Below are 25691 nucleotides of genomic sequence, written 5' to 3'. Positions count from 1 at the left end.
TAGCGCAACTTCGCCTGGCGTAAGGGTTTGAAGTAGCACTAGAGTAGGTCCACTTCGCTAACAAATTTACGCCAGCACCCGTTAGTAAATCAGTGAAGTAACAAAATGATTTTCACTAGCGTTAGCCACTTCACTCTTTAGTAAATTTGCCCCATAGATGCTAGGGAAATCTGGTTGGGACAGAAAGCAAAGGAACCCTGTCCTCAATTCTCTGACCCTCTCATATTATTTGGGTAATATCCCCTTTACAAAAAACACTAAGGGGGTTATTTATCAAAGGTCGAGTTTGTGAGGTTTTTTATACCTTGAATAAACTCACAACTCGATTGTTTGCTTGTTTATGAAAAAACTTGAATGTAAATAACGCGAATCAGTTTGGGAGGGAAAGAATACTCAAATAGCTCTTTTATTGGCGAAAAGACCTTGAATCGCTCGTTGCTACCGGTTTTTGAGCGAAAACCACTGAAAAAAACCTGAACATCACGAAGGCTACAAACATCTTCAAATGGTTCAAGGGACCTCGACAGGTTTTAGCTGGAGTATTTTCGGATTTAAGCTATTTCCAGCTTTGGGGCATAATAAATCTCGAAAACGTTGAGGTTTTTTTAACACAAAAGATTCTAGTTTTTACTGAAACTACCCTCGAAGACTCAACCTTTTTTTAAGTAAAACACAACTCAACCTTTGATAGCTCTGCCTCTAACTGTGATTGGGGCATTTAAGCCAGCCTGATTTAAACTTCACAGAACTGATGCTGATTTGAAACCTTTGAAAAATGATGGTGATATCATGTGGCTTACCTGTGACAATTAGCAGATTACAAAGCTACACTTTTCAGGAACAGAAATACACAGTAATCTAATAATAGAACAATAACACTCTTTTTCCTGTCTGGTAAGTGTGATATCTTATAAAAGATAAAAAAAACCTCAAATGTTTTGATTTTTTTTTTAAAAAAACTCAAATTTTTCTAGATGTATTATATAATGCCCTTAGAAATAGCTCAATCTGAAAATACACCATCTAAAACCTATCAAGGTCATGTAGAAGTTAATGGCAGGGTTGTGAGTTCATTCGAGGTATGAATAATAATTCTAAAATTCGACCTTTGATAAATAACTCCCTTAATTGTTGGTTTAACTTACTAGTTTCTAAGAAAAGTTAGGCGTATGAAAAAATCCTTTCTCAGTAACCTCCTGACTGGTCATAGATACATAAGCAACCAGTATATAGTAATTTGTGTTTATATACAATATGGAGGATGTGGAATCTTCATCATCATCAAACATATTTTAGCAGGGTGCAAATAGGGTGAACTTCCCAGTGTGCTTCTGAATATGTATAGATGGGGACTGCAGGTATTGCTTAGCAAGATAATAGAAATGAGCCAAAGTAATGCTGTATGTGTGTATGTTTTTATGTATATTTTTATTCAAAAGGTGCTACTTGCCCTATCCAGCCTGTACCTCAGTATGCTTGCCTAGAGGAACCCTGGAGTTACAATCACCTTTAAAGGTGGAGGCAGCTCCAGGGTTCCAGAGCAATAGACGTAGTAAACTTGTATCCAAAGAATCTGGTACAGGCATCATTTTGATACCAAGTGATGGCTATAAAATTAATATTGTAGGTAAAAACATGGTGAAGTGGCCTAAACAGTAGAAAAAATGGAAGATTTTGTTTGTTTGCACTCTGCACCTTGCCTTCAACATTGTAAATGACACTTAATCTCTTTAGTTGTACAGAATTCAGGGCTGAGTTTCTTTTTCATAACCTCATGGTCCCAGTTGGATATAATGCCCAAGATGGAATTATTCACCCCCATATCAGTTAGACTTATGGACACTGAAGATGATGTTCAGTAGGGAATCAAATGTGGATAGTGCATCCAGTGCCAAAATATGGATCACACTAGTGATGTGGGGTTCAGGAAAAACTCAACCCGCACCCTAACCTAACCTGCAAAACCTTAACCTGTACCTGACCCTAACCTGCAAAATGGTGCCACACCTCAACCCACACCTGACCCTAATTCATGTCTTCTCCTTCTGTATTCTACTTTTGTGCGACTCTCTGATTCCTAGGCAGGGAATCCCTTCGAGCAGCGGAGAAGTATATTTCCTCAGTCTGACCAGCATCCAACCTTAAACTGCCATAGTTGGCCAAATTTCAACCAGACTCACCCAACCTGTGGGTCACCCTAGATCAACCCACACATCACTAGATTTCACCCCTCTTTTGCTCACAGCAGGCAATAATTCCAAAGTGCCTTGCACTCACAGAACACGTAAGGAGTTCTTCGTGTGAATGTGTTGCAGGAAATTGGCATTCAGTTGGACACCTACATGCTGCTCTTTCCTGTACAGCACTTCATACACCTGACAGTGCTGGTCAAAAAGGAGAGAAGTGGGCATATTGTAGGCAAAAAACATAATGGTTTGCCCCATGTTGTTTTTACGTTTTGCCCCTTGCCAGCCATGCATAAGATAGCCCTCCTGTTTTAATGAAAAAAAGCAATTCCTAGAACCCATAACAGTTATATCGTTTATTCAACTGTATTATAAATCTTGACATGTTATATGCAGCTGTAACAAAATGTTACGTTAAGACAACTTGCAAAAAGTCACTGGTTTAGTTTATTTTTGCTTTGCGTTTTAGAACTGCAGTTGTTATCCGGTTGCTAGTGCGACACAACCTAGTAACTAGACAGTGGTTTCAATGGGAAACCGTTGTGAGAGGGACTAAACATAAAATAAGTAATATATAATAACTATTAAAAAAATCAGTTGCAAAAATAAAAAAGAAAAATAAAAAAGAAATACCTACTTAATCATCTTAAAATATAAATATCTGTTCCGTATTAACATGTACTTAGTTTTGGGGGAAACTTAAATATATAATTCACATTATCATGAAGTATATACTATGTATATATCTCTTATGGGACACTTTTTAAGAGGGGTTTTTACCAAACAACAGTATTTTATGGAATTGCTTTTCATCCTGAATGTGAAATCATTAAAGAACTTTGTTGTGAAAAATCCTTACCTCTGGAAAAGTGAGTGCAAATAAACAACACCAATATTCCCAACATGCTCCACAGAACAGGCTCCAGGCTGAGACGTTGCTTAGGTAAAAGATGATGCTGTGATCTCTCCTAGGCAGTGGTATTTCTCATAAATGGTGCATATGAGAACATGAGTAGGGTTTCGAGAGAAACTAGGTGACACGGTGACGCTAGCCTAAATGCAGATCTTAGATGTGGTGTGTTGTGAAGTACTCGTGCAGATTGAGTAGGTGTATTTAGAGCAGCTCTGACATAGTGTCACCACAACCCAGTCACATGTTAAAAGGTAGACATTGTGTCACGCAAAAAAGTAGAGAAGTGAAGCTGTAGGATTTTTTTTTATAAAAGCCCAAAATATTGATGTGGGAGGAATATAGAAAGGTACTGGCTGAGAGATAAAATTAAATAATGACTACAATTAGCAGAATAACGTGATCTCATATTTTTGGTTTACTATTTTGTTAGGGAGTCTTTTTGTGTTTAACACACAACCATACACACACACACACTCTCTCTCTTTCAATCTGCTGGATTTATATCCTACCCAGCATCACTCCCCCCAGGTCCTGCCACATTCACAAAAAATGCTGTGCATGTACCCTGATCATGTAAGAATGGAGTAAGCCTCTGAGCTCTGCCTCTAGATTTAAAGAGATGTGGTTTGTGGCTAGATGGGGGTTTTTAAAAAAACATTTCAATATAGGCACCACTGCGCCATTAAAGCTGCTGCCCTAGGCATGGCCCCTTATACATAAAAAATATGGCTTCAACTATTAATGTTAAGCAATATAAAAATTCTAGTGTAGCTGGAGTAATTTTAAAGCAATCCATTTTTATTAAAAGGCCACCATTCCACTGACTGTTTACTATAAAATGTGTTTTTTCTTGACATTATCAGTTGTACATTCTTAGGGGCCGATTCACCAAGGGTCGAATATCGAGGGTTAATTAACCCTCGATATTCGACTGGGAATTAAAATCCTTCGACTTCGAATATCGAAGTCGAAGGATTTTAGCGCAAATAGTTCGATCGAACGATCAAAGGATTATTCCTTCGATTGAACGATTAAATCCTTCGAATCGAACGATCCGAAGGATTTTAATCCAACGATCGAAGGAATATCCTTCGATCAAAAAAACTTAGGAAAGCCTATGGGGACCTTCCCCATAGGCTAACATTGAGTTCGGTAGGTTTTAGAACTAGGGGGTCGAAGTTTTTTCTTAAAGAGACAGTACTTCAACTATTGAATGGTCGAATAGTCGAACGATTTTTAGTTCAAATCCTTCGATTCAAAGTCGTAGTCGAAGGTCGAAGTAGCCCATTTGATGGTCGAAGTAGCCCAAAAAACACTTTGAAATTCAAAGTTTTTTTACTTCGAATCCTTCACTCGAAGTTAGTGAATTGGCCCCTTAGTGTGTTACTGAAGTGCTACATGAGGACAGCTGCTAAGGAAAACATTAAGTCACAGACAAATAAGACCAACTGAAACCTGTGTAACTGCAAGAGGATAATAAAAAGCAAATCCTTCCTTTGAGTATTGCCCCCAATTGTTTTACATTATGGGGATTAAAAATATATATTTTAGGTGATGTTACTAGTTATTGTTTTCTTCCTTTATATTACCATTTGACTGTTATATCTGATTATTATTATTATTATTATTATTATTATTTATAGCAGGGATTTGACAATGGTAGAGTTCTCTTCACATTGTTTCACTGGTTTGTGCATCTGCATTGTATGGAAATTGCAATTTGGTGTGAAATTTCTGTGTTCTGTGATGTGACAGTTAGGAGTTGGTATGAGAGTCAGTACAGGTGTGTGAGTTGTGGTAGATAAATTATGCCTGAACTGTATCTGTTGTAAAATATATGGCCACAATGCTAATGTTTTGCAATAGGAAGTGAGTATTAACTGTCAAAACTTTTCAAATAACATAATAACCCTATCTCCTACAGAAATAAAATACTCCTGAATATTTCTAGTGACCGTGTTCTAAACACTGATGGCTCAAACAGCCATGTACCTGCTTTCCCCATGATCAGGTATCAAAAGACTTATTTGAGTTGATTGGTGATCATTGCTTCCTTTAAGCTACCAAAGTGACCCAAGTGTGAAAAAAGCTGATCGTTTGCTTACAGTTTGCTTGTTTAAATATCAGTAACCTTTACTTACTTTACCTTTTCACTAAAATATTAGTCAGGAGATGCAAAGCTGTGGTGATACTGAGCTCAACCACAAATCCACATCCTTCGTGCACCACTTTAGATACTAGCTAAGTAGTTACAACAGGCACATCAACGTTCCACTTCCAACATATCTGAAGCCCTCTATTATTTGCAGATTTTCCTACAGTGCTTGTCACTCAAAACTTGTGTTTTAATATATCCAGAAATCTTGTTGACATCTAGGACTGGCATAGCTTATTCATTTTTGCAAGAAAAGCTTAAATGTAAATCTTCTACCACCATCATCAGATGACCCATCAGGCAAAGATAGGGTTGCCAGTTGTTTTTATGCTGATTTTGTCAACTGATTTAAAGGGGCAAACACTTTTTTTTCTAGTTCAGTTATATTCAGAAATAAAGACTTTTTTTTTCAATTACTTTCCATCTTTTATTTATTTATTGTTCCTGTCTTTGGAGTATCCATTAGCAGATTTTGAACTGTTACAATTTGTTACATTAGTTGATACATTTCTGAACAGCATATGTGAAATATTAGCAACTATTGTATGCCCCCCCCCCCCCAGGCTGCTTTAGAAAGACATAAGAAGGTGAAAAATGAAACTTTACACTTCACCATTCCATAAACAGAAAACAGAAGGTCATAGAAAAAAGTCTATTTCTGGTGAACTGTCTGAAACTAACTGAACTGGTACAACCCCTTAAAGGAGAACTAAACCCCCCACGGTAGTCCCCACTTTCCCCCCTTTGCTGCCCCCTCTGCTAAGTGTTACCTCAGAATTGTGTAGAAATACTGACTGCACATGCAGAGTCAGTGCAGTGGAGCTCACGGGTGCCATCTCCCGGCACTTCTGTTGTCTTTGGATCTTCTTCCTCCCCATAGGCAATTTCAGTCACTTCCGCCGCTTGCGCAGTTGCCGCGAACTGGAAGATTGCTCCAACTGCACATGCTCCAATACAGCGTTTACTTTACGAAGATTACAAATGCGTCGAAGATGACGCCCATGAGCTCTGCTGTGCTCACTCTGCATGTGCAATCAGTAATCCTAAAGGGGACACAATGCTGGGGTAACACTGAGCAGGGGGAAGGCAGGGAGGGGGCCAGCAGACGGGGGCCAGTGGGGACTTTTGACCGCGGGGGGGTTTAGTTCTCCTTTAAAGATTATTTTAAAGGAGAAAAATGCTCAGCAGTTTGGCTGCACCTTATGCTTATTCACCATGTGTTTCCTGTCCAGGTTAGAAGTTTAATTAAACTTCATCACTGGGGGTAGTCGGGAAGGAAGCAGGCAGCAACATAATATAGTAGCAAGGCATTTCTGAATGATCCTGTCTGTTCAGTGAAATTTGCACCAGTTAGTAACTTTACATTTCTACACTTGGGGACAGGGCAGGGGACACAAGTTTAGAGTTTACTATATTACAGGATAGGAATATGTGTATTGGGGCTTTGGGACACATTAACTGGGAAATGGTATAGGTGGCAGTGAGAGACCCTATAGTGATGGAACAAGGTAACATAGTCCATTGCCTCTTGATGCAAAAAGTGCATTGCATGTGTTCAGATCATTGTTCCTTACACACATATTCAAAAAACATTTTGATATGATTATTGCCCACATGCATCATAATCAGAATAGTCATATATTCATATAGTCATATATGCTCCAATTGACGAAGCGCCAGTCTCATTCAGAAGATTACCGAAGCGGCTGAAAATGGCGCCTATGTTTTGTGCTGGACAGAATTGCGAATATTTAGCGCTGCTCGCAATTTAAAATCATTCTCTGACTTTGCTAAGCAGACATTAGCATTAAAGGAGAAGGAAAGGTATTTTAACTTGGCGGGGCCAAAAGTTAAGCCTGACAGGTGCTGGTCACTAGTATACAAATTCTAAGAAGCCCTCTCAGAAGGGTCACTGATCAAAAAAAAAACATCCTCTTATATTTTTGTATTGCCTATAATTCTATTTGCGCCATCTCCTATACAGTATATCTTCCATGTTGAATTCCACAGCATGATTGATTATTTAAATAATTTATAAACCAGATAAAAATTAATAAAAAACGAAATACTAGTGTTTACAGTAGACATTTCTTAAAGTTCATTTTAGGGAGAACTACTCCTTTAAGAGAAGGTATGAAAAAAAAAATTAGGTTTCCAAATCTATTTATGAAACAGGATGTAATAAGCTGGTTTTGGAAAAAGGAAATGTGTCTAAGACAGATGAGACATATTTAAAAGTGTAAAGCATCTGAGGTGGATTTTTGTTTTAACCTTTTTCAAAAACTCTAAAATTAAATTCTAATTTAAAATAGTTATGCCAGAAATATACTCTAGTATAACTCTTTTGAAAATTATAATATCTTCACCAGCTATTATACAGTTAAAGTTAGACTTTAAATTTAAGTTACAGTTGGCATCATATTTATATATGGAAATAATCAGGTAATCATGTTAGTATTTAAATATAAAACATTTTCAGAAACTGCAGGTATAGGCAGAACCAATTAGGGCATTTTAAATGCAAAAGCAAAATAGCAAGTGAGAAATGATTATTGTTTAGCACCAGTATTGAGCTGTGCTTCAAAATAAGTTGAATAACAGCGTGGGAGCAAGATTTACCAACAGTGCTTCCTGGAGATGGATGGAATAAAATCTGGATGGCTACTAAGAAAGTATCTGAGAACATAGCAACAAAAGAGCTCTCATATAAACTTTTGACTAGGTGGTATCTAACACCTCAAAGAACACACCAGATTTCGCAACTGCACTCACCATCATGTTTTCATGGTTGTGATAATATAGGAACCCTAGTCCACATATGATGGGATTGACCTACAGCGCAGCATCATTGGCATTAAGTACATGACTTGATACAAGAAATCTGTTGAGTAACATTTCCACTAAATCCTTGGGAACTACTAATTAATCTTTCACCAGCACAGCTCAATAAACAAGCTAGACATCTCGTTAAACATATTCTTTCAGCAGCTAAGTGGAGCCTAGCTATCAATTGGCTGTCCCCAGATATACCCTGGCAGCAGACTTTGAACAAAACAAATGCTATATATGTAATGGAAGAGCTTTTAGCTCGAGAACTGGATAACATGGACGAATTTGTCGCAATTTGGACACCATGGAAGAATTATGTGGTTGAGACTAGAATTACGGTTGAATTTACAGTCAGGGGTGCTTCGCCAATGAGGCAAGTTGAGGCTGTCGCCGCAGGTGGCAGCACCCCACTAGGTACCAGGGGCAGCAAAAATGCTGCTCCTGGTACTTTAAGAGCGAATTTCCAAGGGAGAGGGGGCAGCAGAAACTGCTGCTGCCTCAGGCGTTGGAGGGGCCAGGATCGCCCCTGTTTACAGTAATATTGAAAATAAATGTGGGTACTAACTAAAGATGCATCTCGAACATATACTATGTTGAGCGGGGGTTCCATCCTTTTCTTCTTTCCTTTCTGTTTCTTACTTTTCTTTTATTATTCTGAATGTTTTAACTGCCTTTTTTTTATTATTTCTTATTATCTGGTTCTGCAATGGTGCACAATTGCAATGATGCATTTTGAAATGTTTTATACGCAATGCATGATAACAAACCATATAATTGTGAATATGTGTCTGATTATTATGTGAACCGGAAGTAAAATAAAAATATTTTGAGTGGAAAAAAAGACAAAGTTGAATAGAGTGAAATGGGGTTAATGTAGGATACTTGCCATAAAGGATACATAAAAAATTGCAACCCTGTTTGAAGGGAAACGTAAAGTGTTTCCAGTCTCGCCTAATAATATTTTTGTACAATGAAAACAATGTACAAAGTAATATATAAATATTAAATATTACTTCAATAAAGAATTGGTTGTATTTTGGAATGCACAATTAGTTTGGAAGGCCTTCTGTGGCTTCTAACACCCTGAACAAACACCAAGGTTCCTTTCAAGGCTCACCTTTCTGCCTATATCATGTTTGGAGAAGGCAAGGGTCAAGAACAGGAAGCCAGATAATAAGCCCATCCAGGAAATATCTCACAACAGACCTATGTTGGGCAATTTAAAAACTGACAAGGCACCTTTTAATATTTGAATTTCACTCCAATTGCAATGACTCTGGCAGGCTTTAACAAAGAAAAAAAAAAGAAACATGAAAAGTGTTAGAAATTTTGCATTCAGGATAAAGTTCTAACCAGACAATGAATTTGGGTCCTAACTTGGTGGAAGAAGGTTTCAGTGGAATTTTCTTGGAAGTTAACCAGACCCTATCACCAACCTGATACTCCGGTGACACTGTACAATGCCTATCAGAGGCTCTCTTTTAGGCAGCTATTGCAGAAGATGATACGTTTTGAACCTTTTGCCAAATCTTGGAAAAGTGGTCAACCAAACAATTGACAACAGGAACATCTGAGGAATGACCAGAAACTAAAAAAGGCTCTAGGATGATAGCCAAAAACAGTAAAAAAAAATAGGGATTGACCAGTGGATGAGCGAGTGGCATTATTGAATGCAAACTCAGCCCACAGAAAGTCTGCCCATTGTAATTGATTACTGGAGATGTAACGTTGACAAACTGGACAAGAATCAATATAATTACCAACATCCTGCTTTGAATTTGGCCACCAGAGAGTGAGGGACAGAAGAGAAAAGGTTTTACTTAGGGCCGGAACTAGTGGTAGGAAGAAGAGGCACCTGCCTAGGGCGCAACGCTGTGGGGGGCGATGGGTAGGTGACTGTTCAAGATTCTTCTGCCAACCCCTAGTCCGGATTCGTTCCCTTTTGCAGGTCTCGTCTACCCCCTCTGTTGCTCATTACTCTATCCCTCCCTCCTCTGTCTGTCCCTCATCTGTCATTACCTCCATTGTCCGTCAGACTTCCTGTTTTCAGATTAAGGCGTCCGTTTACTAAAGTGCGGTAAATGCGACTAATTTTTACCGCATGTTTTCGCAGCGAATTTGTTTCCGCCAAATTATTCGCAGCGACAAAGTTTACGAAACGGCGATGCGCTCAGAAATGTTTGCGATCACTAGCGGTAACTACGTCGACGAACCATTTTACGTTTGCGTTAATTTTAGCGAGTTGCGGATTTTCTGGCGAAAAAATGAGTTAGCGAATATTAATGCGAATATTAATGCTATAAAATAGTCTTGTTTTATGGCATTTTTTACTGACACATTTATGGCCAGATATGCATCTTCAAACTGATAAACTTTATTGATTGTGATCTATTAACAGCACAGTAGAGACATTTTACACATAACTTGTATGCATCATATGAATCCACAGTTCAAATACAGTTCAGTTCACAAGGCTTACCCCCTGCCAATATTTTCTTAAATAAACAAATCTTTTTTCCAATCAATCTGTGCATCATATAAATGCATTTTAATCCAGCCAATCACAATGAAACCGACCCACTCCCAATGGAATTGACAGAAATCAAAATCATACAGCCAATAGACACCTGTCATTTCACACAAGACAGCCCACTGATTGATTAGATATAACTAGCCTACACAGCACTGACCCTTTGACAGGAGTCTCAGGAGTGGGAGACAGATTTTGGAAACAGAAGAAAGCAGCATCATGGCAAGTCCTGATCACCAGGGAGCTGAAGGAGGGGATGCTTCTGCAGGGAAGAGATGCAGAAGTACAAAATTTTCATATGATGAAAACTGTGCCCTGGTTCATGGGGCAGTTGCTCACTGGCGTGAGCTCTTTGGCCAGGATGTAAGTCGAACCTCCATGGCCCGAAAAACTTTTCTTTGGGAAAAGATTTGCACAGCCGTCAATGCAGTATCTTTTCATAAAAGGACAATTATCAATTGCAAGAAAAGGTTAAATGACATCAAACTACAAGTAAAGAAGAAGTTGGCTCAAGAGTCAAAATATGCCAGAGGAACAGGAGGGGGTCCAGCTCTGACACTAAAATATCTGCCCTATGAGGAGGAACTGAAGCAGGTTTTTGGACCGGATGTCATTGAAGGAATCCAAGGCCAGAATGATACCGATCTGCAAGGTAGATTTTTCTATTGTCTTTCCTCACTCTGCAGAGTTACAACAGCACTGATTAACTGCCACTCTGCTGCCTTCTTGGAAGGATTGCAACATCTATACCAACCCTCCCCCGACAGATTTGTTGATGATATGAGTTGATACTGTTTGCACTTGCCTGTTTGCTGTACTCCTTCTTGTCTTCTGTTTTTGCTATGTGAAATATATTATTTCACTATCTGTTGTCATAACCCCCACAAACACACACACCCGTGCGCATGTAATGGTTACTGTTGTTAGCTTGTCTGCTTCTGCTTTCACCTTGCACCCCAGAAACCCACTTATTTCCCCGTCTGTTGTCATAATCCTCCCCCCACAAACACACACACCCGTGCATATGTAATGGTTACTGTTGTTACTGTTAGCTTGTCTGCCTCTGCTTGTCCTACACACATGTAATTTTATCTATACCCCACACCCCACTCAAACTTGCAGCACTTTAATGCCCTAGATAACAGTGTGCTTTATATAGAAACAGTGTGAATAGTCCAAAAAATTTATTTATTCTTTTTTGCATAGTTGTTCAACAACAGATTACACAACAGCAAGCGATTGTAGATGATCACCCGGCCAGTGAAGTTGCTGAGCAGACAATGGAGGAAGCCATCTGTGCTCCTGAAATAGAGCAGAGTAATGGTGAAGGTAAGTATTAAAACAGTCATGTGTGTTCATCCACTTTAAAATGCTATAAACTCAATTTCCTAAATATGTTTTTTTATTAGAATATATAACGCTCGAGACAGTGGAGCTTGCAGATATAATGAACTTCGCAGGAAATGATATAGGTACATACTTGTCTTTTGATAGGCCAACCTGTGGATGTTTATGTTGGAGAGTGTGTGTTTGTGTAAAAAAAGTATGCATATGTATGTATATATGTCTTTCGTATGTCTAGGAGCAATATGTGTGTGTGTGTGTGTGTGTGTGTGCACGTGTGTGTGTGTATGTATGTCAAAAACTACACAGGCTGACAGCACTTCTGGATATATTTATTGGGAGAAACTGCTGTAAACCGCCTAACTCGTTTCAAGATTGTATCCATTAATTATAAACATCTTCTTTCTATCTGTGGATGTTTATGTTGGAGAGTGTGAGGCGCCCGTTTAGTGTGTGTTTGTGTGTGTGTAAGTATGTATATATGTCTTTAGTATGTTTACGAGTGATATGTGTGTGTGCATGTGTGTGTATGTATGTATGTATGTATGTATGTAATAGATTTTTCTAAACTACCTTAAATTAATTTTTCTTTACTAATTCTAACATATATATAATCTTTTTATAGAAACCACAGATGAAGAGACAGCAGGTCCATCAGCTCCATGTGTTCCTGAAAGCCCCCCTGCAATCCCAATCCCACCACAAAGGAGTGCTCCTGGACCGTTTAGTGCAAGGAGGCGAACTCCTGGAAGGGGAAGGCCTGTTGAAACCAGTGATCATTTAAATGTAATCACACATTTAGGCAGGTCATACATGTTGTTAAAGAAAAAAAAGGCGAGACAGATGTCGAGGCATATGTCACAAATGCAGAACCTACAATTGCAAACGGTGGAGAAGTTAGATAAACTAACTGACAAGTTAGATAAACTAACAGACGTATGGCAGGAAACAAATATTGTTTTAAGGGAAATGTTGCAGGCAGTACTCATGCAGGGAAGGCCAACAACAATTTCTGCAGTTCAAAATGAGGAGCCAGCACTGGCAGTTCAAACTGAGGAGCCAGCACTGGCAGTTCAAACTGAGGAGCCAGCACTGGCAGTTCAAACTGAGGAGCCAGCACTGGCAGTTCAAACTGAGGAGCCAGCAACGGCAGTTCAAACTGAGGAGCCAGCAAGGGCCACAGTTACCAATAGGGTTGGTCTGAGAAGGGGTGGGAGACGTGTTAGGCCGACTAGGTTTACAGACCTTTAAAAAAATGTTTTAAAATATTTTTTTATGTGTTTTCGATTTTGTTCAAATAAAGTTTGGCACTGGTTTTCATACATTGAAATCTCTTGTTTGTTTTATTTTTATCCTATTGGATACTGACCTGTAAATTTAAGGGTAAGATTGCTGTAAGTATAGTCACAGAAATGTTTCTTGGGTATAAAGGCACTCTACTGACAGGCCCAATGCCTTCCTCCTACAGTATGGTACTCCCCTATTTGTTATTTTCATGTATATTTTTTAGCATGTTTAATCAGCTTTGCACTGGATAATTTATGGGACAGCATTTTTTAATGGCTATATAAATCATTTCAATGGGTCAACCACAAAACACATAAATATTACACCGAAAATACTTACCGGGACGCTAGGCCACAAAAATCCTGAAAGACGGACAATGATCCATTTTCTTTACTTTTTTGCTGTGGAAAAAAAAAATATATATTTATATATATGCTGCTATTCTACACTTTTTTGCAGGGGACAGATCATTTGTTCACCATGTACTTTGATTATATTTATTGTATTTCTCATTTGATGGATACTGACCTTTAAACATAAAGATCTCTGCTGCTTCTTGTGCTTGAAATTGTAACATTCTGGTTCAACCCAACTTGCCAAGAAACTGTTAAAATCACTATTGTAATGGAAAATAGAATAGACATATTAGCATAAATTGCACAAATATTGCTATATTTACCCTCATTACATTTAAAAAGGTGGTTCAATATAATTTAACATAATAATATAACATAACTTATTCACAGTGCATGGTTGCTAGGGTATTAATTACCATAGCAACCACATTGCTGAACATGCAAAACTGATAGCAGCTGAAAAAAGTTGGCCTTGGTCGAATTCCTTGCTGCAAGACCTAATTGTTTGTTACACAAAAAAAAAAAAACATTTCATGGTATGTATATAAATACATGAATGATTTCATGAATACATTAATAGGGTGTTTTCAATACAAAATGTGCGACTAATTACAAATATCAGGCGATTACTTTAAGTTGACTAATGGCGACTAATTCAGCTAACTAATGGTGACTACAGTATTGCACAAGTTAATTTGCGTCTATTCCTAAAAATGTGTTTGTAGACTATTCGCAGGAATGTTGCGACAATTATTAGCAACAGAAAATACGCCACTTTAAATATACTCGTAATCCTGTCTGTGGCGACAATTAGCAGTTTGTGAACAAGAAAAATAAGGCGACTAACGGTCAGTATGAATAGCGACTATTCTAATAACTTATACGCAATGCTACTGTGTAGACTATTTCCGCGACAAATAATATTTTTGCGCAATGACGTCACACGCGCATGCGCACGTACGCGCACCTGCGCACGTCTTTACTGGGATTGCAAATTGGAGACATGGCTGGAGTTAGCTCCCTCTCAAGTGAAGAAGCAAAGTATGTGGCAAAATTTCTTCTAAGACGTGATTACGATAGTCAGCCATTAGGCACCGTGGGGGTGCATGAAGTTAAAAGGCGAATCATGCACAAACTTGTGCGTAAAATGCATAGAAAGTTTGGCTTAGACATGGAGGTTCGGCAACTACAACGCCTGTGGTCGGACATGAAAAGACGCAACCATGATATGATCCAAGAGGTCCAAGAAGGTAGATATTGTTATGACTGTATAGCAGTAGCTGATTTATTTATATGGGCAACATCACCAGTATTGTCTGTCACCAATGTTAAAGGGCTGGTTCACCTTTAAATTAATTTGTGTTATGTTATAGAATGGCTATTTCTACACAACTTTTAAGTTGGTCTTCATTATTTATTTGGTATTTATTTCGGAAATTCAAATGCTACATTTGAATGGTCTAATATACTTTTAAGATAGTCTTCATATTCTTATGACAATTTCCAGCTTTCAAGTGGGGTCACTGACCCCCATGTAAAAACATGTTTAGTAAGAGTACAAATGTATTGTTATTGCTACTTTTTATTACTCATCTTTCTATTCAGGCCTCTCCTTTTCATGTAATCAATGCATGGTTACTATGATACTTTGCACCCTAGCAAGTCCAGTACCTTAGAAATGTACAGTAGGTTGTTTAAATAATAAATCAAAACATTATTTTGAATTATTTTATCCCAGAACTTGCCCCGGTTGAAATTGAGCCAGGACCAGATGCTGTTGTGGAAGAGGAAGAGGAGAGAGCCAATCCGGATCCAGGAGAGGGCCCATCTGTGCAAGAAGCAGGCACACAAACCTGCACAGAACTTTTATATGCACCAGTGCTTGCAGAAATAAAAAAAGATATTGCAGACATAAAAACCTGCCTTGCAAACATCAAGCAGGTCATGGACGACAGAAAGGATTAAAGCCGTTGCCTTACATTGTTTTTCACCTTTTTATTTTTTGCTAAGCTGACAATTAGCAAAGTTTTTTTTGTTTTGTATAATTTATATAATTGTCTAAACTGGAGACTACTTTTAAACTTTATTTTTATACACTTCCTGTTATGACGCAATAAAAGGATTATTATGTATACCAATGATGTGTGATTCACTATTTATGGGTGCATTTCTGCTATATTTCACTTTTTATGCAGGGGAGATTAGCTCATTCACAACAAATGTACTTCATATATTTATTTCTGATGGATACTGACCTTAAAACATCTGTACTTCGTAGAAGGTAAAGTAGAAATTTTAAATTTGAAACTTGAACTTTTTACAGGTTCCAATCGTAGATCAAAAATAAACTGGAAATCACATTCCTAAAAGAAAATAGATAAATAGATATAATAGGGTTGAATTTATCATATGACTCTTTCCAGCTTTACAAAAGGGGGTCACTGACTGATATAAGGCTTCAATTATTATTGCTACTTTTTTAATAATTATCTTTTAAATCAGGCTTTTTCCTATTTATATTTCAAGGCATTCTTCTAATTTTGCCAACATGACCTACCATTAATTCCAAACATAAATATGTTCCATTCAATGCCCAAAGTAACTTACACTGGAAAAATGATGTGATGAGATGCGATCTCACACGTTTCCCTTCATCACTTGAATCTTGGGAAAGTGCAGGGTAACCGGGAATTTCAGGAGGAAGTTCCTCATTAGTTTCCAGAACCACTCCATGATCCAAAGCCAGATTGTTCAGAACCGCACATGCCTGAATTATCAGAGAAACCGTTTCTGGAGAATACTGCAGGCATCCACCAGATTTAGAAAGACAACGGAAAGTAGATTTGAGGACTCCAAAGGTCCGCTCAATAACTCCTCTTGTCTTTATGTGGGATGTATTAAATTTTAGTTCCGCCAGTGTCCTGGGATTAGATACAGGAATCAGAAGCCAGGGTTTACTTCCGTATCCTGCATCTCCTGAAATAAATATGAATAAAATTAATGGTCCTATACATATAAGGATGACTTTTGATTACAGTCATGCTACAGCAAGCACAGGGCACCTACATAGTGAGTGGCCATACATTTGCAGATTTGCTGGGCTGACTACTTTGCAAGTTTATCTGCCTAGAGCCTGGATAGGAGTGGGCCTGATTAGAAAGAATACAAAGATGAGTAATAAGATGAGTAATAAAGAGATGCAATAACAATAACATGTATCCATAGAGAAAGATTATTTTACAGATGTCAGTAAGCAGGTCCGGACTATTAAAATAGGCCCTGGCATTGGAGGTACACATAGGCCCAATAAGCCTACACAGAGGCCCAAACAACTCCCACCAGCCCACTAAATGGACCTTATAGCAGCCCCTCTGGCATTTGCCAGAACCCACAGATTGCCAGTCCGGGCCTGTCAGTAAGCCTCTTTTGAAAACAAGAGTCATAATAAAAAGGCAAATAATTAATCAAATAAAAAAGGCAAGTATGTTACTTACCAACCAACCAGCCCTCTGGCATGAGTCCAAGCTGAAAACGGTCAAACAGAGCTGACTGCCGTAAAATGTATGAGTCGTGACAGCTCCCGGGAAAACCAGAGTGAATACTCATAATCCGTTGATGGGAGTCACAAACAACCTGGACATTCAACGAATGTGTATGCTTCCTGTTCCGAAATTGTTCTTCAGTAGCATGAGGAGGTGTTAATAAAATGTGTGTGCAGTCTATTGCACCAATGCAATTGGGCATGCCTCCTAGGTTATAAAAACCAGTTTTCAATTCCTGCCACTGTTCTGGGGTTGATGGGAAACAGACAAATTTTGGGGACTGTTGCACTATAGCTCTCAAGACAGGTTTCAAAAGTCGAGAAAACGAAGAGCGACTTAGCCCAATCACCCTTGCAACAGATGGCTGAAAATTGCCTGTACCAAGGAAATGCAAAACTGCCAGCAATTTAACTATGCCTGGAATAGCCTGTGAGCGACCAGTCAGTGGCTCGAGTTCCTGAGCTATGCAAATATACAAAGCTTGTATAGCTTGCCTATTCAGACGGAACAACTCCCTGACATCAGAGTCACTCAGCTCTTCTAGTACAGAGCGTGGTCGAAACCGTCTAGGCTGACGAAGCCTGTCCCTCCTTGCCATAATTTGCCTATCACCTCTAAAAGATGCTGCAGCCGCAGCCAAAAGCACAACCCAAAACATCTCGTTCTCCTTCTCTTCTCCTGCCACTTCTCTCTTCTCCTGTCACTACTGTCTTTTCCTGTCAGGAATGGCAACATGAATTATGGGTAAAACTATGTTATGGGATATTTCCTGTCCCTCCCATTGACAATTTTCTGGAGAAAAAATAAGTTAACGCCACTATGTATATGGCGTTAAAATGGTGCGAATATTCTGGCGTTAATATTGTCTTTAAACCATTTCGCTGTTTAGTAAACCAAGCGTTAATGTGTACGTAGCGTTATTTTCAGCAAATGCGATAACTGGCGAACAATTATTCTTGCGCAAGAAAATTCGCAAATTTATATTTACCGCAGGTTAGTAAACTGGCGATAACATATTTGGCGAAAATTCTGTCTATATATTGTGCGAATATTTTTAACGCACTTTAGTAAACGGACCCCTAAGCATGCTCAAGTCCTGGAGTTTAGTTTGCTCCTCTCCCCCGCCCTCCTCCCCTCCCTGATGTAATCTGAGCTCAGAACTATGAGTGAGCAGGAAAAGACTCAGGCACAAAGTGATATGTCACAGCAAGCTAATACTCAGGTATGTATTATTTATGCTAAAGAATAAAAATGGAGTTCTGTCCTGCACTGCTGTGGCTAATCTATTGGCAATACTCTGCCTTGGCATCTGTCCTTCTCCTTTAAGCACTTAGCAGACTCAATATACTTTTGATTGGTAAACACAATACATGTTTAAAGCCCTTCAACAGATGTCTGGCCAATAATTCCCTGTAACCAATGTCCTAATTAATCTCCGTATGAGGAAACTTCCTTTAAAGAAAGTTTTCAAGACTGAATTTTACCGGTAACAGGGTGTGACAAAACTGCTCTTGCTCCAATCACAAAGACATCCACTTCAACCAGAAAGGGAAGAGTGCCTTTTTTCAATTGTTCAAAGGCTATTACAGCCTTATCATACCAGATACTAGGATCTGTCCCCTTTTATGGTAAGGGCAGTGATTGGAGCCACCACAGTAGAAACGTTTTTTAAAAATTGCTTGTAATAATTGGCGAACCCTAAGAACCTTTGAATGGCTTGCAAAGAAAGGGTTTGAACCCAATGTAAAATGGCCTGAACCTTGGTTGGCTCCATTTCTAAGCCCTTTCATGAAATAATGTACCCCAGAAAATGCATTTTTAAATCTTAGTATATTGTTGATTCTGTCTACATAACACCTCCTGAACATGGACACGATGGTGAGCTAAATTAGAGGAAAAAAATCAGAATATCATCTAAATACACCACGGCTGGGGCATTACATAAGCCAAAGAGCATTACCAAATATTCATTATGCCCCTCACAAGCATTAAAGGCCATCTTCCATTCGTCTCCTTCACTGATTTAACAAATTAAATTGTATGCGCCCCTCAGATCAATCTTAGAAACGATTGTGTCACTCTAAACTCAAAGAGTTCAGAAAGGGGAGGGGGTTACGAACCCTCTTTCCAGATTCTCCTTAAAGGAAAACTATACCCCCCTGACAATGTAGGTCTCTATAAAAAGATATTGCATGAAAAAGCTCATGTGTAAAACCCTGCTTCATGTAAATAAACTATTTTCATAATAATATACCTTTTTAGTAGTATGTGCCATTTGGTAATGCTAAATAGAAAATTGCCATTTTAAAAAATAAGGGCCAACCTCTGGGATCCAGACAAACCATACATGTTAGGTCACACGAGCCAATTAACAGACAGCGTTCTGTCTTTTGCTTCCACACTTCTTCCTGTTTCAGTTAGAGTTGTAGTATTTCTGGTCATGTTATCTCTGTGGCAGCACACAGACCATCACAAAGTGATGGTTCAAGGCAAGAGATGTAAAAGGGAAATATTTACTTAAACATATATACCAGTTTAGTAAGATTATTTAATATGCCACTTAATATGATGTAAACTATCTGTTGCTTAAATATTCATTTTGGGGGTATAGTTTTCCTTTAATATACTCCTCCATGGCCTGAGACTCAGGGAGAGAGAGAGAAAGGGTCTATTCTATCTCTAGGAGGACAGGAGCCTGGGATTAAATCAATAGCACAGTTATAAGGCTTGTGCAGAGAAAGGGTCTCTGCAGTTTTTATATTTGAGAAGACATCTGCCAATGAGGAATAGCTGGAATGTAACCCTTCTACAGACATTGCAGCAAGAATTAGGAAGGTCTTAGACATGAAAACTCACAACCTACTCTCCGTTGAAGGATCTTGATAGTAATCCAATCCACTTGGGGTTTGTGTTTCTGTAACCAGGGGACATATCTTCTTAATGATTACAACCAATGGACATGATAAAATATTTGGATTTGGAAGACACTAACCCACAACCTAAAGAGCTTCCTGTGATAATAATTGCCAATAATGTGACCGATAGGACCAGGGCTAGTGTGTGTATGCCGTGTCTCTGAGCAAAATTTGTATTTACAAAGTTCCCTGCATCAGTCTCATTCCGAAGATTACCAAAGCGGCTGAAGATGGCACCCATGAAAACTCACAACCTACTCTCCGTTGAAGGATCTTGATAGTAATCCAATCCACTTGGGGTTTGTGTTTCTGTAACCAGGGGACATATCTTCTTAATGATTACAACCAATGGACATGATAAAATATTTGGATTTGGAAGACACTAACCCACAACCTAAAGAGCTTCCTTTGATAATAATTGCCAATAATGTGACCGATAGGACCAGGGCTAGTGTGTGTATGCCGTGTCGCTGAGCAAAATTTGTATTTACAAAGTTCCCTGCATCAGTCTCATTCCGAAGATTACCAAAGCGGCTGAAGATGGCACCCATGAACTCTGCTGGACAGAATCTGAATGGAGGGGTATGTAAAGACTTAGGTGCATTTGTCTGGGGTAGTAGCTAGGCTGGGGGGGGGGATGGAGCAGGGTCTGTGTAGGGTAGGGGGGTAGGATTTTTTTTTTAACTTTAGGGTTTAGTTCTCCTTTAAGGAATCAAGGGAGAATGGAGCAGAAAAATCTATTTGGTTCTCTTTGATAGCATCAGCTAGCTCAACCCTGAACTGACTACATAGAACAGTATCATTCCAGCACATTTCTATAGACCATTGGGGAAATTCAGTACAATAATCCTCAACTCGACATTAACCCTGACCAAGATTACAAATTGCTGAGTCTGCAGAGGCAGAACAATAATAGCCATGGCCTTGAAGGAGGCATCAAGAGAGAGAGAGAGATGGGTTGGATAACAAGGGGATATGCTAAATACCCACAGTTGTGGTTCCCCGTGGAGTAAGGTGATGACAAAATTTACTCCTCAGTGGGGAAGGAGCGGGATAGGAACCCAAAATGTCATTTACAGGCCTCCTGAAATACAAAGAAGTTGCTATGATCCCCAATGAACTTTTCAGGGAATGGGACCTTGGGTTCCACTGCAGTGTTACCCGGTGGTGTACTGTCTGCCTCCCAGGACCAGCGCTGGAGAGGGAGAAACTGGTTACTGCTGAATAACGTATAACCTAGCAGACAATCTCTGAAGACATTGGACACTTTATCCTAATCTAATTCTAATCAAATTCTGAATTAGAGCTCACTCAAATAACTATTACAAATAGTACAAACAACCTAACAAAATAACTGGCTTTTGCACAATTCCTGCATGTAGAGAGACATGATGTCTGGTGATTTTAATAAAGTGAGCTTGAATACATCTGCTAGGCAAAAGGAGCCCCCCTATAAAATATATTGGATCTAATTGTTAATGAATATCTGACACCCAACTCCTGTAGGAAGACAGAATGAAGAGAAACCGATGCCGAGAGAGGAATAGTTAAGATAAACTTTATTTCAGGAACTGTACAGAATTTTTAATTGATTGTACTTAGAAAACTTATTTCAGTATGATGAAGTTTATATTAAATTTTCATTATGTTTCCCCTTTAAATATAAATTCTCAGAATTCTTTTAAATCTGTTGTTTTTAATGTTGCTGCTGAACATACAATAACAAAAAAACTATTTTTCGATGTTCATTTCAGTATTTTTCTGTTGTCAGAAGCAATTCTTTAAAATGGCATGTTAGTTCCTTAGGGGCCTTTGCTTTCCTGGCAGATATGTTGATGTCAACAAGAGGAGACAGACTAACTGCTACGCTTGTTTTTATTTAAGTTTCTATTCATGATGTTCTGGACAACTGTGCCAGTTCAGCCCTTCAAATGGCTTTATTTATAGACATAGTACTTTATAAATTGATCCTACTTTTATTCTGTAACCCTTGTTTTTTAATTATAATAAATACCTTGTTTGTTCTAAATTAATAGAACTTATTGTTGCTAAACAAATAACTGTAATGCTGATGATGATGAGAATCAACTCTATGGGACACATTTATCAACGTTCGAATTTAACTAAAACTAACAAGCTTATATTAGATTTATTGCAACATCTAAAATTTTCAAGTAACCTGAATGTAAAATACGGCATCTAAAAGCTACCAAGTTCATGTAGAAATCAATAGCAGTTTTCCTAGGTAAAATGATTTTTCAATTTTTTTAAAAAGTTGGTAGACCCATTGTAAATACTGAGTACAATGTGATTTTGCTGCGTTCAGGTTTACTTTTAATGTTTTTAGTTTTAGATACAAGTTTTTTTCATAAATTCACATTCAGTTTGGTGAGTTTTTTCGAGTTAAAAAAAATCTCAAATTCAAACTTTGATAAATAGGCCTCCAAGTTTTCATACAACACCTTGCTTGTTATGCAATTTGGTACATGAGTTTTGATGACCAGGTAGCCAGATCAGGTTATAGCAAAGAGCAGAAAGGCTCTTTGTTATCATCCAAGACCTAGATCAGTCTTAAGCGACTAGAATAGAAGGGGATGGTTTTAGGATATTCCATAACTTGCACTCCACAGTCCCCATCACTTTCCTTAAGCAATTCATTGTTCCTCAGGAAGCAGACTTCATTGCATTAAAGGAAAACTAACCCCCCTCAAATGAATATTTAGCCAACAGATGGTTACTCACCTGCTCTAATTGTAACAGGAACAAGTGTGGAGTAAAAGACAGAACTTTGTCTGTTAATTGGCTCATGTAACCTGACATGTAAGTGTGCCCTTGGTTTGTTTGTGTGCACTGTGGATCACATGATCCCAGGGGCAGCCCTTAAAATGGCAATTTTTAGTTTAGGATTACCCACTGGCACGTATGACTAAAAAAGTATAATTTTATAAAAATTGATTCATTAGATGAAACAGGGTTTTATATATGAGATGTTTTATGAGATATATATTTATAGAGACCTACATTGTTCGGGGTTATATTTTTCTTTTAATATATAAAGCTCAAGTGCTCATACATTGAGTTCATAGATTGAATGGTGAATCGCCAATCCCATCAGCACAAAGTTATTCACAAGTGTGCATCTGAGTGCAGTCGGTTGACTCTTGTCCACCTCAATTTTTAACTATTGCAAAATATTCCTAATTGGATTGAAAATTACAAAAGCTACTCCAGTGTTAATGTGGTTCTACAAGTGTAGGGAATAAATACTTTTGCAAACATATCATATTTATTATATTATACATATATTAGTTTTTATTTTATTTTTTTAATATAAAAGTCAGCTTTAAAAAATCACCTTATTTTGAGTGCCCTGCTTTAAAGTACAAATTTTACAGTGGACAGAAATTCAGAGTAGGATTTGTTATACCATAACTAAAAATGCACTATATATATTTATTTATTTCAAATAAATTACCCTTTTCTTGAACTACTCTCAATTATACACAATTGCATCTTTTTTTAATATGGATGAATATGTTTGTGTATGTGTTCAAATGGTTGCCCAAGGGAATATACAGTAGGTACACTGATTGACACATAGTTTTGCAACCAGACATTGTGTGCAGTTGAAGCAGCCCAAGAGTCTGGAGCACTGCCATGCAAAAAACATCAGATGGAATTCGAGCAATTCTTTATGTTTTGTACAGCCAAGATCTCACTGGTTGTGGGTTACCTAGTTACAAGCACAGAGGCCTGTATTTGAATAAAATGAAAAGGCCCATGGGAATGATTAATTTAACAGGGAAAGCATTTTTTATTCTTCTGAGCTACAATCCAGTGCCTTAATTGTCTCTTTCATTACAAACTTTCATGTCCCTGCTTTGATTTTTTTTGAACATGTTTTTTCATCTACGCAGAATTCAGTGCTTCTTTGCTCAGAAAAAAGTTAATATTTGCTTTAAATTTCCCAGATCTTATCTTTCTAGTACTTATACGCCTTGATGTCTAGTCTCTGAGCTAAAAATTGTGAGAGGAAGAAGCCAGCTGAAAATGGGTTTTTGGACTTCTGTTATTTTATATATATGGAATATATGGAAGCATGAAGATGAAGAAGTATGTATGAGTATAAAGTTCATGCATATGCAAATGATATGCCTAGTTCATTCTGCAGTATACGCTTGCCTAATGCTAATAGAACTCATGCATATTCGTGCAGAATATACCCAGTGTAATTCAATATTTTTAAGCAGACCTCCCTTTGGTTTGTATGGAGGTGCACTAGTTTCTGTGCTGAAGATTTCATGGCTATTATTTGGTCTGTCCTATTTCCGTCCTTTGTTATCATTTCAATTATATATCCTTCCACCTCTGTATCCCTCAGTATATTGAACCAAAGTATGCAAAGCATTCTGAGAAGTGTAGCCTTGCCTTGTTGACAGCTGATTTCTGCCAAATTTCTGTCTATAGCAAACCGAGAAACGAATGGCAAAACCTAACTTTAAAATCATTGACATCTGTAATAGTAATACATGGAATTGTGTCTACCCTTCGTAACTTTACTATATGTAACAATGTATGTCTACAATTTGTAATGTCACCATATTGCAATTAATGTAAAGATAACTATAAATTGTCAAATGCCATTTATGTTACAATGTTTGTTCTAAAGCACCAATTAAAAAAAAAGAAAAGAAAAATGTTAATATATATATATATATATATATATATATATATATATATATATATATATATATATATATATTGGAAAGTTGCTTAGAATTTTTCTTTTTTCATTATTCAAACATATGTTAGTTTAGTTGATGATTTGTGTGCACAATCCTTTATAACATATGATATGAGCATCAAGGATACATTGGGTCATGGTCAAAGTCTGTGTCCCCTCCAGAGACCTCTCTCTCCCACCTCCTGAATCACATGATTGGGACTACCATATCACAATTGGATTGAAGGAAACAATTTTGTGTCACTTTATGTCCTCTTTTCTGCAATGTCCTGATTGAAGCATGTGCAGCTGAAGCATATCTGGACCTGGCATCAAATGCTTCTGAGATATCAGAGAAGGGGACCTGAAGAAGCACAAGATGCTGTCTGCCAACCCTGCTGCCAAACTCTTATTTTTCTGATCACTACTAGAAGTGGCCAAGGAAACCCCCACACTGCATACTTCTAAAATATTGTACAATAAACTACTGTATGAGTTAGGAAAAGTCACATTCTACTTTTGCAAACGTTAGTTTTTTGTGGAAGCATGGTTGTCAGCACATATAAGCTGTCATTGATAATGTATACAGTACTGCATGGGAATGCAGGGTTTAAAGCAATGAAAATTAATTACTGATAAGCAATGCAGTATGGAGATATTATGGGGCAGATTTATCAAGAGTCGAATAGTAAATTCGAATTTCAAAATTCACACATTCAAATTTGAATCCCCCTATTCGAATGCAAATTTGAATGTGAGTCCTTATTCGAATATTCGCAACCTGAAACCTGCCGAGATCATGTAAAAGTCAATGGCAGAGGTCCATTGAGCCATTTGGAGATGCTAATAACCTTCCTGACATTCAAGTTTTTTTTTGGAGAAAAACTTGATTCGTATGAACCGAATAAAAT

The 25691-nt window shown here is 38.0% G+C and overlaps 3 protein-coding genes across 4 annotated transcripts in view; 1 reads left to right on the top strand and 2 right to left on the bottom strand.

Annotated features, from left to right (window-relative positions):
- Window positions 1-10108, bottom strand: part of LOC108720006 (interleukin-12 receptor subunit beta-1) — a 39336-nt gene extending 29228 nt beyond the window's left edge. Inside the window, exons 1-2 of the mRNA XM_041584403.1 lie at window positions 10062-10108; window positions 6082-6218 (exon numbers count right to left, since the gene is read on the bottom strand). Coding sequence (XP_041440337.1) covers window positions 6082-6218; window positions 10062-10108 — 184 coding nt within the window. The remainder of the gene's footprint in view (window positions 1-6081; window positions 6219-10061) is intronic.
- Window positions 10109-11782: 1674 nt separating this feature from the next.
- Window positions 11783-18041, bottom strand: LOC121393511 (putative nuclease HARBI1). 2 transcript variants are annotated; one of them, XR_005961123.1, is made up of 6 exons: window positions 16667-16938; window positions 16208-16576; window positions 15856-15963; window positions 13773-13860; window positions 13584-13645; window positions 11783-11915 (listed from the first exon to the last, which is right to left on the bottom strand). XR_005961123.1 is itself a non-coding variant. In XM_041562195.1 (4 exons), coding segments are annotated over exons 1-3 (1077 nt in total). In that variant the 5' UTR covers window positions 17801-18041; the 3' UTR covers window positions 13773-13860; window positions 15856-15961. The 2 variants fall into 2 exon arrangements, 1 of the variants encoding a protein (XP_041418129.1); XM_041562195.1 differs by lacking the exons at window positions 11783-11915; window positions 13584-13645; window positions 16667-16938 and adding an exon at window positions 17095-18041.
- Window positions 11823-13386, top strand: LOC121393104. The gene is made up of 3 exons (XM_041562198.1): window positions 11823-11942; window positions 12023-12085; window positions 12583-13386. The coding sequence occupies exons 1-3, from the start codon at window positions 11894-11896 to the stop codon at window positions 13206-13208; spliced, it is 738 nt and encodes a 245-aa protein (XP_041418132.1). The 5' UTR covers window positions 11823-11893; the 3' UTR covers window positions 13209-13386.
- Window positions 18042-25691: the final 7650 nt, after the last annotated feature.

The sequence above is a fragment of the Xenopus laevis genome, chromosome 1L (assembly GCF_017654675.1).
Source record: "Xenopus laevis strain J_2021 chromosome 1L, Xenopus_laevis_v10.1, whole genome shotgun sequence".
Lineage (NCBI taxonomy): Eukaryota > Metazoa > Chordata > Amphibia > Anura > Pipidae > Xenopus > Xenopus laevis.
The sequence above is the reverse complement of the archived record's forward strand: the minus strand, read 5'-3'. Positions and strand labels throughout refer to the sequence as shown.